At 38.9% G+C, this 17197-nt stretch overlaps 1 protein-coding gene across 1 annotated transcript; it reads left to right on the forward strand.

The window, feature by feature from the left end:
- Positions 1-82: 82 nt before the first annotated feature.
- ppp6c (protein phosphatase 6, catalytic subunit) lies at positions 83-16200 on the forward strand. The gene is made up of 7 exons (XM_080212539.1): positions 83-275; positions 8889-8984; positions 9836-9901; positions 10377-10518; positions 10665-10744; positions 14181-14390; positions 15609-16200. Exons 1-7 carry the CDS (start codon positions 201-203, stop codon positions 15855-15857), a joined length of 918 nt encoding a protein of 305 aa, XP_080068665.1. The 5' UTR covers positions 83-200; the 3' UTR covers positions 15858-16200.
- The last annotated feature ends 997 nt before the right edge of the window (positions 16201-17197 follow it).

The following is a 17197-nucleotide window of genomic DNA, read 5'->3' on the forward strand; positions in this document are numbered from 1 at the left end:
GTTAAGCTCCTGAGGAGAGGGACCAATGGAAGTTCAGCGTGACTTGGGGAATCCGGCTAATCTAAACAAAAGAAGGCAGAAGAGGTCACTGGCGAGCGATCGGGAGGGTGCTGAGGGCGCGGTTAAGGGTTAAAGCCAGCCGGCACTTCCGAACCGGAAACGCGTCATTGGCCCGGGGCCCGCTCAGCCTGTGTCCCAAAATGGCGCCTCTGGACCTGGATAAGTATGTGGAGATAGCTCGGCAGTGTAAATACCTCCCGGAAAATGACCTGAAGGTAACGTCTTAACCCGCTTCTCTAAATTCAATTCATTCTGTACGTTGTGCTAAGTCTCTCTGACGCCTCGGTCCGTGTGTACATTTATCGCGACGCAGCGGGAACTGTCAGGACTACAGCTTTAGGCTGTATCTTTATGTTTTGGGGCCTTCCGTTTTTTGTCTTAAATCCCTGCCTGCTTTGGGTTTTGATATTTATGTATAATGTGGGAGAAGTGGAACCTCCCGCCCCGCCTCAGGACTATTTACAGTGACGCTGTTATTCCACTAGAATAAAAACATCACGAATGCCGGCCGTACCACCCACCCACCAACCGCAGGAGGAGGTGCAACTGCATTTGACAAGTATAACTTGTTTGCCCAGAGTGGGACATATACAAGTACATAAAATTTAAGTTATGTGTGGTTCGTTTCACTCAAGACACAGTTATCTTTCTCCGTTGCCCATTGGTCGCGGAAGGAATAGATTACTTAACAAAGCTGAAAGATTCGCGATTTTCAGGTGTTTAAGTCGAAAGATTCTCTCTTCAATTTGAGACTGTTTAATCAGACAGCTAATTCCAAGCTACTGATGTTTGTTTCAATTCGTTTGAAATAGATTGACTTCACTGTGTATAAAATGCTGTATTATTCAGTTGTTTGTAACGGGGCTGGAAAACTTTCAAATTAAGTTGTGGAAAGCTAACGTTCTTCAAAAATACTTAGCTCTTTTGCAACAGTTTTTGAAACTCGAATAGGTACTGGTTATTGTTTAAGTGAAAGAAATAATTGTGGCATTTTAAAGCCTTTAAAATGCCACAATTATTTCTTTCACAAACAATAACCAGTACCTATTTGAGTTTCAAAAACTGTTGCAAAAGAGCTAAGTATTTTTGAAGAACGTTAGCTTTCCACAACTTAATTTGAAACTTTTTTGTTTAAAAGGAAATGGCCAATGAAGTTAGGGAAGTCTTGCTAAAACTACATAAGGCTCTGATTAGATTGCTCCTATAATACTCAACACTTTTGGTCTCCTTATCATCAGAAAGATATACTAGCATTGGAGGCAGTCCAGTGAAGGTTTGCTAGGTTGATCCTGGGAATGGAGGAATTTTCTTATGAGGAGACTAGGCTGGGCCTGTGCTCAATTTTGAAAGCTTCAGAGGTGATCAGAGACATTAAGGAACTTAATAGGATAGATTCCTCTGAGATTGTTTCCCCTTGTGGAAAAGTTTAGGACCAGAGGACATAATCTCTGAGAAAGGCCTCACCTATTTAAGACAGATGAGGAGGAATTTCTTCTGTGACAGTGCAGAAGCAGGCCATTTGGCCCATCAAATCAGCACTAACAATCCCACCCAGGCCCTATCCCCATAACCCCACATATTTACTCTGTTAATCCCCCTGGCACTAAGGGTCAATTTAACATGACCAATCAAGCTGTCCAATGGAGAGGCCATTGCATGGTAAGGTGGAGTTTAGCTCCTGAGTGGAAGGGCCAGTGAGAGTTTGGCTTGCCTGTGAAACGGAGCTATTCTCCAAAATGAATGGAATCATTGGCAAATATATGTGGCATGGTTTCAGAACTTAAAAGTAGTGTTGTGAGCTATGCGGAGGAGAGTTAAACTTCAGGAGGACAGACAGGTTGGTGGAATGGATGGACTCGTGACAGCTGAAATTAAATGCAGAGAAGTGTGAAATGATATTCCCTGATGGGAGGAACTAGGATAGACGATACAAAGTAAAGGATACAATTCTAAGGTGGTTTTAGGAACAGGGGGCTTTGGGGTATATGTGTGCAAATTTTGAATTTGGGATTCAGTAGAGGCTGAGGAAGTGGTGAATAAGGCATACAGGATCTTGATTAGAAGGATAGAGTATAAAACATGGAAGTTATGTTTAAATCCTTATAAAATACTAGTCCAACCTAAACTGGAATGTTATGTCCAATTCTGGGCACCACGCTTTAGAGAGGATGCAGACAAGATTTAGGAGGATAGTTTCAGGTATGAAGGACTTCATTTATGTGGATAGATTGGAGAACTTGTCCTCAGAGGAAAGAACATTTGAGAGGAAACTTGGTGGAGATGTGAAAAATCATGAAGTTGACCGTTTCAATAGAGAGAAACTGTTTTCTTTGTTGGAAAGGTTGCAAACCAGAGGACATTGATATAAAGTGAATGACAAAAGCACCAAAGGCTACACGAAGAAAAATCTTTTTACGCAGTGACTGGTTAGGATCTGTTGCTTTGCCTGTGTGATGGAGGCAGATTCATTCTTGGCTTTCAAAAGGGAATTGGATGGGCACCAGAAGGAAGAAAATATGTGGGGCTATGGAGGAAGTAAGGGGAGTGGGAGTAGTTTATGAACCCTGAACAGAACTGGCATGAACGCAAATGGCCAAATAGCCTTGTGATTCTAAATACTGTTTTGCACTTTTTTCATATCAATATAAAGAACTATGTGTGCAATTTGTATTTGTACTGTGCCTTTAATGCTCTAACAAGTCCCAAGATCTTCACAAAAATGTAATCTGACAAAAAGGCACTGGTTTTAATATGGGTATAATTGAATTCAAACATGTGTTCCAAGTCTTTCCCACTTCACACTGTGCAAGCAGAGACAAAGTTGTCAATTGCCCTATCTTTTGAAAGTAATTTGAGCCCAATTTGGAGAAATCTGGAAATCACTGAACAGTCTGCATTCATCTATAACTCTCATTTGCACTTAACTAGCATTTTGCCTCTAACTGGATGAGTCCTCTTTTTGAAAGGAACTTTGCACATTCCAGAGTCACCTGATAAACAACACCTATGGAATGCTTTCGTATAGTCCAGATGATGGCTGTAATGAATATTTCTTTGTGCATAACCCTGTTGTTCAGTGCAAGCTGTAAATGTGATTATGGCAACATTGTTTAACCACAAGTGAATTCTAGCGAAAAGCATTTTGTTCACACTCCTACCGTAAAACTATATGCGCTTGGTGACTGTTTTTACTTAACTAATCACCATTCAGTAACAAAAGAGATGAGATGGTTAGTGATCAAAAAAACACTTGTGCGTGTCTGTTTTTTCTCTTGCCAAACAAATGCACAAAGATTGAAGTACATCTATTATACAGTGAATACTATTGAGATCAAATGACTTTTGTTACAGTTTCTATAATTCAGAAATGCAATTAGTCACTTCTGCATAACAGTAATCCCTCACCTCAGAACAATTCTAGTAAATCTCTTGTGTTTCTCATGTCTTGATCCCCCTAGAATTAAACTGACTCCTCCCATTTGGAACCAAACTAATGCTTTGTTTGGATTTAGTGCAACCTCCAGACTTGTGCTCCTTGTCTTTAGTTTAAAGCTGGGGATCCCAGATGCTGTTTTGTTAATCAGCCTATCTACTGCCATTTGGGACCAAACAAGCACTTTGTATAAGTTTTGCATCACCTCCTGAATTTTGTGCTCAAAGAAGTCATGATGTGGCTATGCCGGCGTTGGACTGGGGTAAACACAGTTAAAAGTCTGACAACACCAGGTTTCAGTCCAACTGATTTATTTGATAGTAAATTCACTGGCTTTTGGGTTAGCCCCTTCATCAGGTGAATTCACCTGGTGTTGTCAGACTTTTTACTCTCTTCTAAAGTCCAGGATTGCATATGGTGCTGGTGTCTTTCTGTTCTTGCACCCATGTATTCTGAAGAATTAATTGTTTCTTTTTGCATAGGTGCAGCCAGGCCTGCTGAGTATTTCCAGCACTTTGCCTTTTTTCAGATTTCCAGTATTTGCAGTATTGTTTTTATCATAATTGTAATCTTATTAATGTTAGCCAAAAAAATTGAGCATCTATGTAATGATAGAAAAAATGTTTGTCTACTTCTGGGAATGTAAGTGAATAGAGAAAAGATAATGTTGTACATTCCACTATTGCAGTTCAACTTCATCAATTAAAAACTTTTTATACTTCTCAAAACTCAAATTCCCATAGTTTAAAGTGCAAGTTTCTTCAGTTTTAACCTGAAATTTGATACAGGCTAACATTTAGTACAACTCCTATTTGTAATGTGGTCCACTTCCTTACTGCAGATTAGAAAATGTTTCAGTTGCAATAGTGGAAAGTAATATTAATTGAGCCATTAATTCATTTTTGCATCTTGTCCAACTGCTTGTGAGTATCAAAGCACTTTACATGTTTTCCTCTATCTGCTATTACTTCTTTGTAACAGGAAACTAATATTGGCTATCTCAAATAAATATTTACTTACTCATTCATCACTTTTTGCTCACAGTTCTGCTTAACACCAGGAAATACAGGTAAATTTACCATGTTAAGTGTTCACCTTGCAGTCCTGGTAACTGGTTACATTGCTGTGTAGAATAATTTTTTTGTCACTGAAACTAATCAAATTAAAAGTGTCAACAATTGAAAGCAGGTGCTCACAGCTAATTAAATTTTATTTTTACTCTGCTTTGTTTACTGTTTTGTATCTTGGTCGTGAGAAGTAATTTATACTACATGAGAAGGGTGCTGGTTTGGTTTGCAAGCAAAATCGACTTGATAGAGGTATTGCGATGGAGAGTGCAGCAGGAATCAATTAGCTGCTAAGCTTTCTAAATTCAAACCAGGCAAGTTGACTTTGGTCAAAACCGTGCCATGAGAAATGAACCAGGGATTCTATGCTTAGATAAAAAAAATCACAATGCTTGGACATGTTCTTTACGTTTACAAAGAACAGGGCTTTGTGTTTTAATAAAGGTAGCTTCTAGCAATGTAAGTGAGCCACGTTGCAAACTCAACTGATTTTAAATTGGTTGTTAGTACAATTGGTATCGCTTAGTAAGCATCATCAAATTGCGCGAGCACATTTAATATTGGATATTCCAGAGCAAGCATGAACTGATTTTGGTCAGTACTTTTTCCTATTGCAAACCAAAGGGAGGTGGTGTTTTATATGAGCCGCTGGTTATTGGGATGTGTGACCTGCATATCTTTGTTATAGGTAAAAGACATCTCTGAGACTGTTAGTGAGTCAAAATACAATAAGTTTTATTTCAAAGCTTTTGGGAGAAACCTGGTCCTAACAGTGGTTTATCAGGCTTTTCATTGAACACAAGTGGGTATTTATACATCACGAGTCCCAGTATCAATCACAACGCAAACTCCCGATTCTGGTTAGGACTGCAGGTCTGCCTACTTTGATCACGACGCAAATTCCCGATTCAACTAGGACTCAGTGTCCATCTAGCAGCTGCAGTCACGATATAATGTTCAGTCTGATCATGACCCACAATGCTTCTGGCCATATTGGCATCTCCTTGAAGTTACTTGGGCAGCCACGGCTGTCCCAGCAAGACTCTTCCTGTTAAAAAGTCGGTATCGCAACTACCAGCTGCAGCTGTGTGACAATATTCAGTTAGCACAAACAGGTGAAGTTTGCAATGTCTGCAAAATAACATTCAGATTTGACTATCTGTCTTTGGAACATGAACAAGTAAGGAAAACAATAAATAATTTATATTAACACTAGGAGTAGTATAAGCTTAACGAGATCAGCCATGAGGAAGGGTTGTGTTTGTGATGTGCTAGGTACAAAATGCATTAAATTCATTAACCCTTTCCCTACTTCAATCTTGCATCATGCTGGTACTGATTATTTATTTGTGTGGTAGGCAGGTTGTCTTTCTGGTTTGATGGCAACATTTCTGTTTGTGGGGAATACCACTCCTGTTAGAACTGTATAGTAACAGCATGAAATGGCAAGCTTCATGTTGTTCAAATATTTGAGACACCTTGCCTTTCCAGGGTAATTTGAGGTGGACTGGGTGCTTTTCAGGACCAAAGGTGGCTGGCTTAAGCCCATTCTCAAGTTTGCATGACATGCAGCAAGCAGTGACCTGATCACGGTAACCATTTTCCTGCAGAATGGTTTTGTTGCTCTCTATTTCAGCCAGTCCTGTAAGGCATGAAATCATAGGAATCCAGATGTGTATATTAGCAAGTGAAGGTGGGCTTGCAGTAGACCTTAATAGGGAATCCATTGGATTTCTCAACTAGCTCATTGTGGAAAGCAAGCTCAGCTGACTGCTCCATTTCAAAGGTGAATTTCAACACAAGATTGAACATATTAAGGTGTGTAAGGTTGTTCTTGCAGCTGCAATTCAAATATAGCAAATGTATCATCTACTTTTTGGAAATGTACGAAGGATTGGAGGTCAGAATTTATTCCATCAAAGATGTTTCTTGTGGATATCAATGAAGATGTTGGTGAGAGCTGAACCTGGGTGGGATCCCATGGCCCCATCACCGATTTGGACATGCATAGTAGTTGAGTTCATCAGTTCAATAAAAAATTTTACTTCACACACATTTATTCATTTGTTTACTTTTGCCTTGCCCTAAAGGTAGTGGCTTTGTTGAGGATTGATTCAGTGAGTGTTGGCAGCCTTGTAAATCTTTCTGAGCAGTGTTAGTGTGACCACACCTAATTTCTCCTCACACCAGGCATTATTGTGAATGATTTCTAGTAGTAGTTACAGAATAGTGATCGTGAACCTGAAGAAGCCTAACTTGACTTCCTACTTAGATTGGCTTTGCAATTCTTTTTTTAGTGATTTTTTTTTGTTTTTATTTCCCTAGCTGAGCTCTGAAATTCAAAATGGATGAGGAATTGAATTTGGGATCCTTCCATTCTGTGACACCAAGGCATGTTGAGAAATGCCTTGCCTTCATTCATGTCTGCTTGCCATTAATAAGAGTTTCGAGTTCATTCTTGGACTTGTTGCTTTTTCTCTTCTATTCCACTTTGTCTGAAATTGTTAGAATACTAAAGCGTTTAGTCGGGGAGGAAGGAAGATTAATTATGTCATTTATTAAATCATCTGATTTTTGGGATATTGACTCCAATGCAAATCACCAGGAAAATGTGTACAAAGAACATAGCAGCACAAACAGGCCCTTCGGCCCACAACTTGTGCTGTTCACATCCATACCTACCAAGCCATCGAACTATCTAACTCCCAATCCCATTAAATCCCATATACTCATCCAGAAGTTTTTAGAAGACCCCAGCGAGTTCGCCTCTACCACCATCGATGGCAGCCAATTCCACTCACCACCCTCAGTGAAAAACCTACCCCTAACATCGCTTCTGTACTTGCTTCCCAGCATCTTAAACCTGTGTCCTCTCATAGCGACTATTTCAGCCCTGGGAAATAGCCTCTGAGAATCCACCCTATCTATTCCTCTCAACATTTTATAAACCTCTATCAGGTCACCTTTCAACCTTCGTCTCTCCAGGGAGAAGAGACCTAGCTCCCTCACCCTATTTTCATAAGGCATGCCTCCCAATCCAGGCAACATCCTTGTAAATCTCTTCTGCACCCTCTCATTAGCTTCCACATCCTTCCTGTAGTGAGGTGACTAGAACTGCGCACAGTACTCCAAGTGGGGTCTAACAAGGGTCTTAAAGTTGCAGCTTTATAAGTTATAAAGTTGCAGCTTTATAAGACCCTTAAGTTATAACTTAAGTTATAAAGAAGACCCAAGGTGGCATGCTTGGATACTATCTGAATGTGGACTGGCACCAACATGGGGCAGGCAGTGAAGGCAGCAGAGAATAGAATTCAATGGACAAAATTTGTTAATAGTATGGTCAACCTTTGGAATGAGGACTGATGAAAGGCATAAAGATTCCAATGTTTGTATGCAAAATGTATATTTTTTTGAAGGCTTCCCTATCTGTTCTGTTAAGGCAGTGACATTTGGTGAAAAATAATACTTTCCATTCAGCTATTTTATTTGTGTTTATATTGCATTCTGTAGTTTTGCATGCTACAATGTGGTTGTTGGAGGTAGCTTGCAGTTGTAAATGTGGAGATTAGAGGAGTCAGTCCAAGTTACAGTCAATGAATGTCATGTTTGTAGTACCAACAGAGGATTGTGGAAAGTGAGAAAAGTTTCTAAATGAATACATTTCCTTGTACGTGTTTGGGAACCAATGTGAGACCACAGTTGACTAATCTGCCCTATTGTCGATCCTTCAAGAAATGCTGTTTGTTATGTAATAGAGGTAGTAACGCTATTGCCAAGTCAAGAGTTGTGCTATTCTGAAGAAAATCTCTACTGACTTTTGTAACTTGTTTACCAACCAAGGCGGCTAAGAGGGGATCTTATTGAAACATAAGATGATTAGAGGTTTAGATAGGGTGGACAGTGATGGCCTTTTTCCTCGGATGGAGAAAGCTAGCACGAGGGGGCGTGGCTTTAAATTAAGGGGGGGTAGTTATAGGATGGATGTCAGGGGTTGGTTCTTTACCCAGAGGGTGGTGAGGGATTGGAATCCCCTGCCTGCTGCAGTTGTAAATGTGCCTAGTTTGGGGGCGTTTAAGAGATCCATGGATAGGTTTATGGATGGAAAGGGATTGGTTTAGGTTAGAGGGTCATTGTTTTTTAACTGGTTGGCGCAACATCGTGGGCCGAAGGGCCTGTTCTGCGCTGTTACGTTCTATGTTCTAACCCCCCTCGCCCCACCCCAGAATAATGTTCAGTGTTCTGTTGAATGATTGTGAACCTGTATTATTGGACTTTGCTAGAAATTTAGTGGTCTTAATTTGTGATCAAAATGTATTTTTATATTTTAGCGACTGTGTGACTATGTATGTGACTTGCTTTTGGAAGAGTCTAATGTTCAGCCAGTGTCTACGCCAGTAACTGTCTGTGGGGACATACATGGGCAGGTGAGTTTATTTTCCATTGATTTGAGATTTTTTATTTTTAAAGAACAGTCACTTCAGGCTAACAATTACCAATTTCAGAAATGTATAACTAACTCCTCCTTTAGCTGTAGCCTAAAATTGCATTAGCTGCTAACTTTGGAACTGCAAGTGGATTATTCATATCACAAGGCTGTCTAATTGGTGCAAATTAGTGTGAATTTCTTAAGTTGGGTTGAGTTTTTTGTATAAGTGATTTTTTTTAAACTTGTCTGTGATATTTTGTATTCATCAAGGTGAACATATTGGTGCTTGGGAATGGGACGTTTTCTATTTTTGGGTATCATGTATTTCAGAATCGTTCACCTAAGCCACCAATGTGTCATGTTCCCCCTACAGCTATCGTTTCGACTGAGTGGGGTTGTTGATTTGAGGGGAATTTTGTGTTTTCTTACACATTTTCACCCCTCTCGTCTAGATTTGAACATGGATAAAAATTCTAGTATATTACCTACCGAACAAAGTAATTCAAATGACATTCTCCATTTCCATTTGAGCAATGTCATTTGTCCTAATGTGGTTTTTTTTCTAGTATTCTGACATAAATATAATTTGCAGTCAGTAGGGTTACTGCTATGAATCTCTAGTTCTCTTATCCACATTTAAAAAATTTACTGGTACTTGGGAGACTGAATTGTATAGAAATTCTGTATGTTGCATCTCGTGAAAGGAAACGTTTTTAAGTCAGTAATTTGGGTGTAGCATAAGCAGGTTGAGGCTATTCAAATATCATGTTTCCTGTACAATGATTTTTGCAATAGATTTTGTTTGTAATGTACAAAATGTTCACTGATGGATTTTAAATTATTTTACAGTTCTATGACTTGGGTGAGCTGTTCAGGACTGGAGGTCCAGTTCCTGACACAAATTATATTTTTATGGTGAGTAATTGGTTAAAACCATGCAATAAATTCTTCACATTTTAAAAATCTTTTATTAAAAACAGTTGAGTTGTAAGTTTGAAACCTGACCATCCGGTCTTGGCACTTGATATTGCTTTGCCTCAGATTGACAAGTATTTTGTAAAACCAATTTATGAAAACAAGAAGAATTTGGTGCTATATATTAAAAGTATTTTAGATATGCATCTAAACCATTAAAAATATAGAACTATATATTGTACTAGATTTAATACTTAAGGTTTGTATATTGTTTCTAGATTTACAGAAATGCACAAAAAAGCTGCTTGCCAATACCATGTATAGTATTTAAAGGTTGCAGGAATAGATTGCTATTTTTCAGTCCCATGTATTTCTAATGTTATACAAGCATAAATATTTTCTTTGTTTTGCATCATTTAATTGCATGTGTTTTTTAAATTGTCTGTAATACTATTGTAATTTGCCACTTTAACAGGGTGACTTTGTGGACAGAGGGTATTATAGTCTTGAAACTTTTACCTACCTCCTTGCATTGAAGGCAAAATGGCCTGATCGCATCACACTTCTCAGAGGAAATCACGAAAGCAGGCAAATCACTCAAGTCTACGGGTTCTATGGTAATTTGGCAAATTTGAGTGGGTTTTAAGTTCTTTTGAAAACTAGCTTATCTGCTGGGGGGGAAATGAGGATTTCTTGATCAAATGTTTTTGTCAAATTCTAGTATTGAGTGGTCAGAGGAACTAAACATAATTTGTTTTAACAGATGAGTGCCAAACAAAGTATGGAAATGCTAATGCTTGGCGGTACTGTACCAAAGTCTTCGACATGCTTACAGTAGCAGCTGTAAGTAAATATTTATGTTGAAAAGTTCTGCGAAGTATTTGGATGCATTCTACTAAAATTGGATCTTGGGCAGTTAACAGCTTCTATCCCAAAGAATTGTTACAATTTGAGGACTTCATGGTAGCAAAATGGAACTCAGTTTGGCAAGCGCAACCTCAGCTGCTTTAATGGTCTGGTCGTAAAATATTCTCTGTAGATGGGAGTAACTTGTGTTTAGGAGGGCAGTATTCTATAGCCTGTGTTCAGGAGAAAATACCTTTTCTGTGAAACTTAGAAGCCCCTCCAGTGGGCAGAGGATACCAGCTGGTTTCTGTAGATTCAACAAACACTCTTCTCACTGAGCACTTTTAACCCCCATGAATGCATTTTCAAGGGTGAATGATCAGAGTAGATGTTAAGTATGCACATTGAAAAATATCACCTGGTAACTGCAACATTTATTTGAGATTTTTGAGATCAAAGGGCATGAGTTTTGATCAGAATACCATAATCTATATTAATCAAGTTTAAAAATGTAGACTTGCAAAAATTGATCATAATTCAAGTCTCATGTATCACAGAGTCAGAACCATATAGTGCAAAAGAGAACCTTTGGCCCATCAAGTCCTCACCAACACATTGGAGAAATCTGATCTCACATCTAGCAGTACTTGATCCATAGCCCTGAATGTTATGATGTGCCAAGTGCCTATCCAGATACCTTTTTAAAGGATCTGAGGCAACCTGTCTCTAACACCCACCCAGGCAGCACATTCCAGAATCCTACCACCCTCTGAGTTTAAAAAATTTTTCCTCACATTCCCCCTAAATCTCCTGCCCCTCACCTTGAACCTATAGTGGTTTGCACTGTTGCCTCACAGCACCAGGGATCCAGGTTCAATTCCCAGCTTGGTTCACTGTTAGTGTAGTGTTTCCACATTCTCCCCATGTTTGCATGGGTCTTCTCCCAGGAAGCTCTGGCTTCCTTCCACAGTCATGATGTGGATATGCCAGTGTTGGACTGGGGTAAACACAGTAAAAAGTCTGACAACACTAGGTTTAAGTCCAACTGATTTATTTGATAGTACACTCACTAGCTTTCGGGGTTAGTCCCTTCGTCAGGTGAATGTCAGCCACTTTGAGACTTGAACAAGTTAGGTGTAAAGATTCGCATTCTAATCAGTAATCTGTAAACTGTCTGTGCTTTATATGCTCTGTCTGAGGCCAGAACACTCCATTCACCTGACGAAGGGACTAACCCCAAAAGCTAGTGAGTATACTATCAAATAAATTGGTTGGACTTAAACCTGGCGTTGTCAGATTTTTTTACTGTGTTCCTTCCACAGTCCAGAAACTGTACTAATTAAGTGCATTGGCCATGCTAAATTGCCCCTCCATGTAACCAAACAGGTGCTGGAGTGTGGTGATTAGGGATTTTCACAGTAACTTCATTGCAGTGTTAATGTAAACCTACTTGTGAGTAACAAACTTTGTCGTCTGACTGAACCTTCAACTAAAGGGAACAGTTGCTCCTTATCTACTCTGTCCATGTCTCTTAGTCTTTTATACAACTTGCTCAGGTCGCCCCTCAGTCTTCCCTGCTCCAATGAAGATAATGTTGCTGTTGTCTTGAGAGCATGGATGGCATTGTGTTGTGCTTGGGTGTTTGGATCTGTTTTGTGAGTGCGGTTGATGAATCTGGTGTTGACGCACCTCCTGATGGCTTGGGCACACACGTCCAGTCGAGGGCAACGGCCTTCCGGAGGAGTCCAATTGGACTCTTTCCTCTTCAGTTGCTGCACTGCGGATTCCTCTGTCGGTTTGTCACCAATGAAGGTAACCCATGCATTTCCAATCTTCCTTCATAAATGTTCCATCCCAGGCAGCATCCTGGTGAATCTCCTCTGCATCCCCTCCAGTGCAATAACATCCTTCCAATTAATATGGCAATCAGAACTGCACACAGTACTCCTGTGGTCTCACCAAAGTGTATCACAAGTTTTTCAGGGTTAAATTCTGTTTGCCCATTTAACCATTCCGTCTATATCTCTTTAGCCCGCTTCACTGTTAACCACCTAGCCAATCTTTGTATCATCTGCAAACTTACTAATTTTACCCCGCCCCCACATTGTCATCAATGTCACTTATATAAATGACAAATAATAAGGGGCCTGACAATCCTTGTAGAATGCCACTGGACACTGGCTTCCAGTCACTAAAGCAGTCTTCTGTCTCCTACAACTGAGCCAATTTTGAATCCACTTTATCAAATTACCCTGTATCCCATCGTGAATTTAACTGCTTTACAATTCCCCATGTGGAACCTTGTTGAAGGCTCTGCTGAAGCCCATATAAACTACAGTGACTCATGTACACACTTAATCACCACCTCCCAAATTCAATTGTTTTTTGGGTGTGGCCTTCCCTTACAAAGCCATGCTAACTATCCCTGATCAAGCTTTGCCTCTCCAAGTAGAGAGAGAGAGATTCTCTCCTTCAGAAGCTTCTGTAATAGTTTCTCTACCACTGATGTGAGACTCACAGGTCTTTCGTTCCCTGGTTTATCTCTACAACTCTTATATAATGGAACCACGTAAGCTGTTCTCCAGTCATCTGGCACACCCATGACCAGAGGGGAATTGAAAATTTGGGTCAGAGCTCCTGCAATCTCCCTTGCCTCCCAGAGAGCTTGGGGCACAATTCATCTGGGCCTGAAGATTTATCTATTTTAAGGTTGCCAACATCTCCAATACCTTGTCCTTATGTCAATTTGCTTAGGAACCTCACTGCCTCAGTCCTTCAATTCCATACCATCATCCTTATTCTCTTGAGTGAAAATGAATGTGCTCTTGGCCTGGGTGCATGTGCGCAGTGCTGGCCACTGTGCTGCCCCATTACCAGAGGAGTAACTACAGTTGGGTTCCTGATTGGTCCTCAGAGTCTTGCGTTTGGCATATTCCCGATCCTCCTTTTCTTGTGTCTTTTGTGTTTTGGGCCGTTTCCCCACATTAAAGATTCTGCATAAATGCATGTTGCTTTTGACATAACTCTGGAGACTTGGAATACCTGTGTTGTGTGATTATGGAAACGCAGCTTTAGCATAGTTGATAGGTAAATGAATGCTGTTAAAATTGTAGGCCCAAGGGAAATGATACATCCAAAAGATAGGTGCTAATTCCAGTTCTGTGCATGAATATTTAATAGTTTCCTACACGCACAAATACAATGTGAATTTGGCATCACAAAAGTCAGGGGTGGGGGAGGATTTGATCTTTGAAGCAGAAGAAGATGTGGAATTCTGGAGAGTGTGGGGTTAGTAGGAATAGTTTTGGATTTCTTGGGTTTTCTTGTTTTTCAGTTTATATGGTTTTAGAGTTAATATATGCCAGCAATAATTGCTGCTCAGTATTTTTATAGGGCATTTCATTACAAAAACAATTTATCTTTGTAATATTAGTTGATAGATGAACAGATCTTGTGTGTGCATGGCGGACTTTCTCCTGATATCAAAACTCTCGATCAAATCCGAACCATTGAGCGTAACCAGGAAATCCCACACAAAGGAGCCTTCTGTGACCTCGTATGGTCTGATCCTGAGGATGTCGATACTTGGGCCATCAGTCCTCGAGGAGCAGGTTGGCTCTTCGGAGCAAAGGTTACAAATGAGGTAAGTTGTCAACCATAGACTTTTAAAGAACTTGAGTATTTTGGGAGTCGGAGGGAAAGCTGTTTTTTTTAAAGAGAAAGTTTGTTAATTGTTGAGCTTTAATTTTGAAAACTAGATTATTCTGATCAAATCATGGATTCATACATAATTGGTTTTCCACATTTTTCTCTCCCATATATTTGCCACAGAAATAAGCCATTCAGCCCAACCAATCTATGGTGGTATTTATGCTCCACTCAAGCCTCATCCCATCATTCCTCATCTAAATTTGGTGTCATAATTTTTTTTCTTCCCACATGCCTGTCCAGCTTCCCCTTAAATACATCTATGCTATTTGCTTCAACCATCTTGCTCTAGTAGCAAGTTCCACATTCTAATGCTTTTTAGGAAGTCAAGAGACACTCTTTTCCCTTGTTGGATTTCTTGGTGACAGTCTTATATCTCTAGTTATGCTGTTTCACATGAGTGAAATCATTCTCTAAACACTCTATCAAGTCTTTAAAATAATGAAAAGTTTTCAATTAGGTCACCTGTCAGCATTATTTCAACAGAGACCCAGTTTGTTGGATGTTTTCTGGTATCATTTTGTCTGCACCCTCTCCAGTGTTTCAAATCCTCTTAGTATTATGATGACCAGAACGCTACAAGTAGTCTAAGTGTGGTCTAAACAAGATTAGATACACGTTTAACTTAACTTTTCTGTGAAGTGTTTTTATGACTTGGTTTTGTACAATATTAGGAGATATGTCCATTGTCTGGAGAAAATAATCTTGATTTGTATGACTAAAGTGTCAAGTATTAATAGATTTGTCTCTATGAAGAGAGACATTCGGGAGGACAGTGATTTATTTTTATTTTCTTTCCTCCAGTTTTATCATTTTGCCCGACCCTCAAACTTAGTATGTTAGAAATAAATCAAACTAAACTTTATTACTGCTCTGGCTGAGAGAGATTGACTCAATACAAGCTGGAGATTAGACTTCAAGGTCTTGGTATAATGGCTATTTTTTTTGGAAAAACTTATGACTTTACCTTTCCTCTTCAAAATGAGTTGGTGCAATATGCACCATGAATATGTTGACAGCATTGCATATTCTTCAGAGTAGAGTATAATTTAAATGGAATACAAAGTGGTGCTCTAGTCCTCAACTTTTGTATTCAGCCTAGGTATTTCCTTCATGTAGTTTTTGAAAAGATATTTTTCTTTTTGCTTTGTAGTTTGTTCACATCAACAACCTGAAACTAATCTGCCGAGCGCATCAGCTAGTTCACGAAGGATATAAATTCATGTTTGATGAGAAGTTGGTGACTGTATGGTCTGCTCCTAACTATTGCTACCGTTGTGGAAATATTGCATCAATCATGGTCTTCAACAACGTGAACTCAAGGGAGCCAAAATTATTTCGTGCGGTTCCAGATTCAGAGCGTGTAATTCCACCAAGAACAACAACACCCTATTTCCTTTAAGATATATTTTGTTCTCGGTAAAAGATTTCTCAAAATACAGTGCACAATGGACTGTAAACATACATTGTGTTGCATAGACAAGAGTCAAGATGTAGAATTTCAACCATTCTATCAAATATTTTAAATGCTAAATTGAATAAAGTGGTCTAAAGGGCTGCCTTTTTCTTTGTTTTTAATGCTAGCAGATATTGAGAAACTGATTTATGTGCTCCCGTAATTAAAAATTTGTACATTAAAATAATTGTATTGATCAGTTTTCAAATTTCATTGTATTTTAATATAGTAATATGGTGACTACAACTCTCATAGGTTAAATATTGGAAATAAACTGCTTTATTATTAACTCAAATGTTTACTGCCCTTTCTGATTTAAATCAGTGATATTTAAACTGGGAGATGGTTCATTATTACAGTGGAGTACATCAGTTATGTACTGTATGTCCTGAAACATAGGATCTTGTATATAATTAGACCATTGACATGCAAACTAAGCATTTAATGGTGTAGGTTATTTAAAACTTTCCAAAATATAGAACATTTTATATTGAGATGCTTTAATATTGTATTTGCTTTTCATGTTTGAATATTTTGAAACGTCAAAACTGACTTTTTTAAAAATGTTGGAGTAGTTAACTAGTCACATTTGTTTGGCGTTAAAAGCTTTCCTCTTGTTGTTGAAACACATTGTTGAAAACTTTTGCCTTTTTGTCCTTGTGAATACACTTGCTTCTCTTGGAATGTGGCTCCAGTATCCTGCCAAAATTGTCATTGGCCCAGATTTAAGCTGCAGTAGTAATGGTATAACTCAGCATTCCACATCATTACTGCTGTGAAACTGACAAAGTTTTGGAATCCATGCATGATTAAATGCAGAATAAGTTCCGTCCTTGGTTCTGTATTTTCCCCATAAAGTGCATTCTTGCAGACACCACGGGCTTTTACTTAAAGGAAAAGAAAAATCATCTTTCATGCTAACAGTCTCACTGTAAAAAAAAAAATAAAAAATCATCTTGGGAGAAGCTGCACCATTTTGCATGAGTGTAACTGATTTTTATAGTGCACTAAGTTCAGGCCCTGAAAAACTGACAGTATTTGTAAATTCCAGATCTTTTAAAGTTTAAAGATCTGAAGTTTGGTAAATTTTTTTTTTTTGCTTCTACCTTAATCCTGTGTGTATGTCCCAATTTTTATTTTGTTTGTAACATTGTAAGGATCATTTTAATTCCTAGTTTGCTGCTCAAAATTTCTTCAAAGGGATCTCCTTGACTTGCCACCAGATTCAAATTGAGGTGGGGAAAGTTGAAATCCATGGTGCAGAGATTGGTAAATCTTTGTAAGCA

The sequence above is a fragment of the Carcharhinus amblyrhynchos genome, chromosome 25 (assembly GCF_965287045.1).
Source record: "Carcharhinus amblyrhynchos chromosome 25, sCarAmb.v2.hapA, whole genome shotgun sequence".
Classification (NCBI taxonomy): Eukaryota; Metazoa; Chordata; class Chondrichthyes; order Carcharhiniformes; family Carcharhinidae; genus Carcharhinus; species Carcharhinus amblyrhynchos.

What these genes read in the sequence shown, in the direction of transcription:
- ppp6c (XM_080212539.1), top strand. Translation starts at nt 201, where the DNA reads ATGGCGCCTCTGGACCTGGATAAGTATGTGGAGATAGCTCGGCAGTGT. An exon ending in TCAAGTCTACGGGTTCTATG is followed by an intron (nt 10,519 to 10,664) that starts GTAATTTGGCAA and finishes TTGTTTTAACAG; the next exon opens with ATGAGTGCCAAACAAAGTAT. An exon ending in GAGCAAAGGTTACAAATGAG is followed by an intron (nt 14,391 to 15,608) that starts GTAAGTTGTCAA and finishes TTTGCTTTGTAG; the next exon opens with TTTGTTCACATCAACAACCT.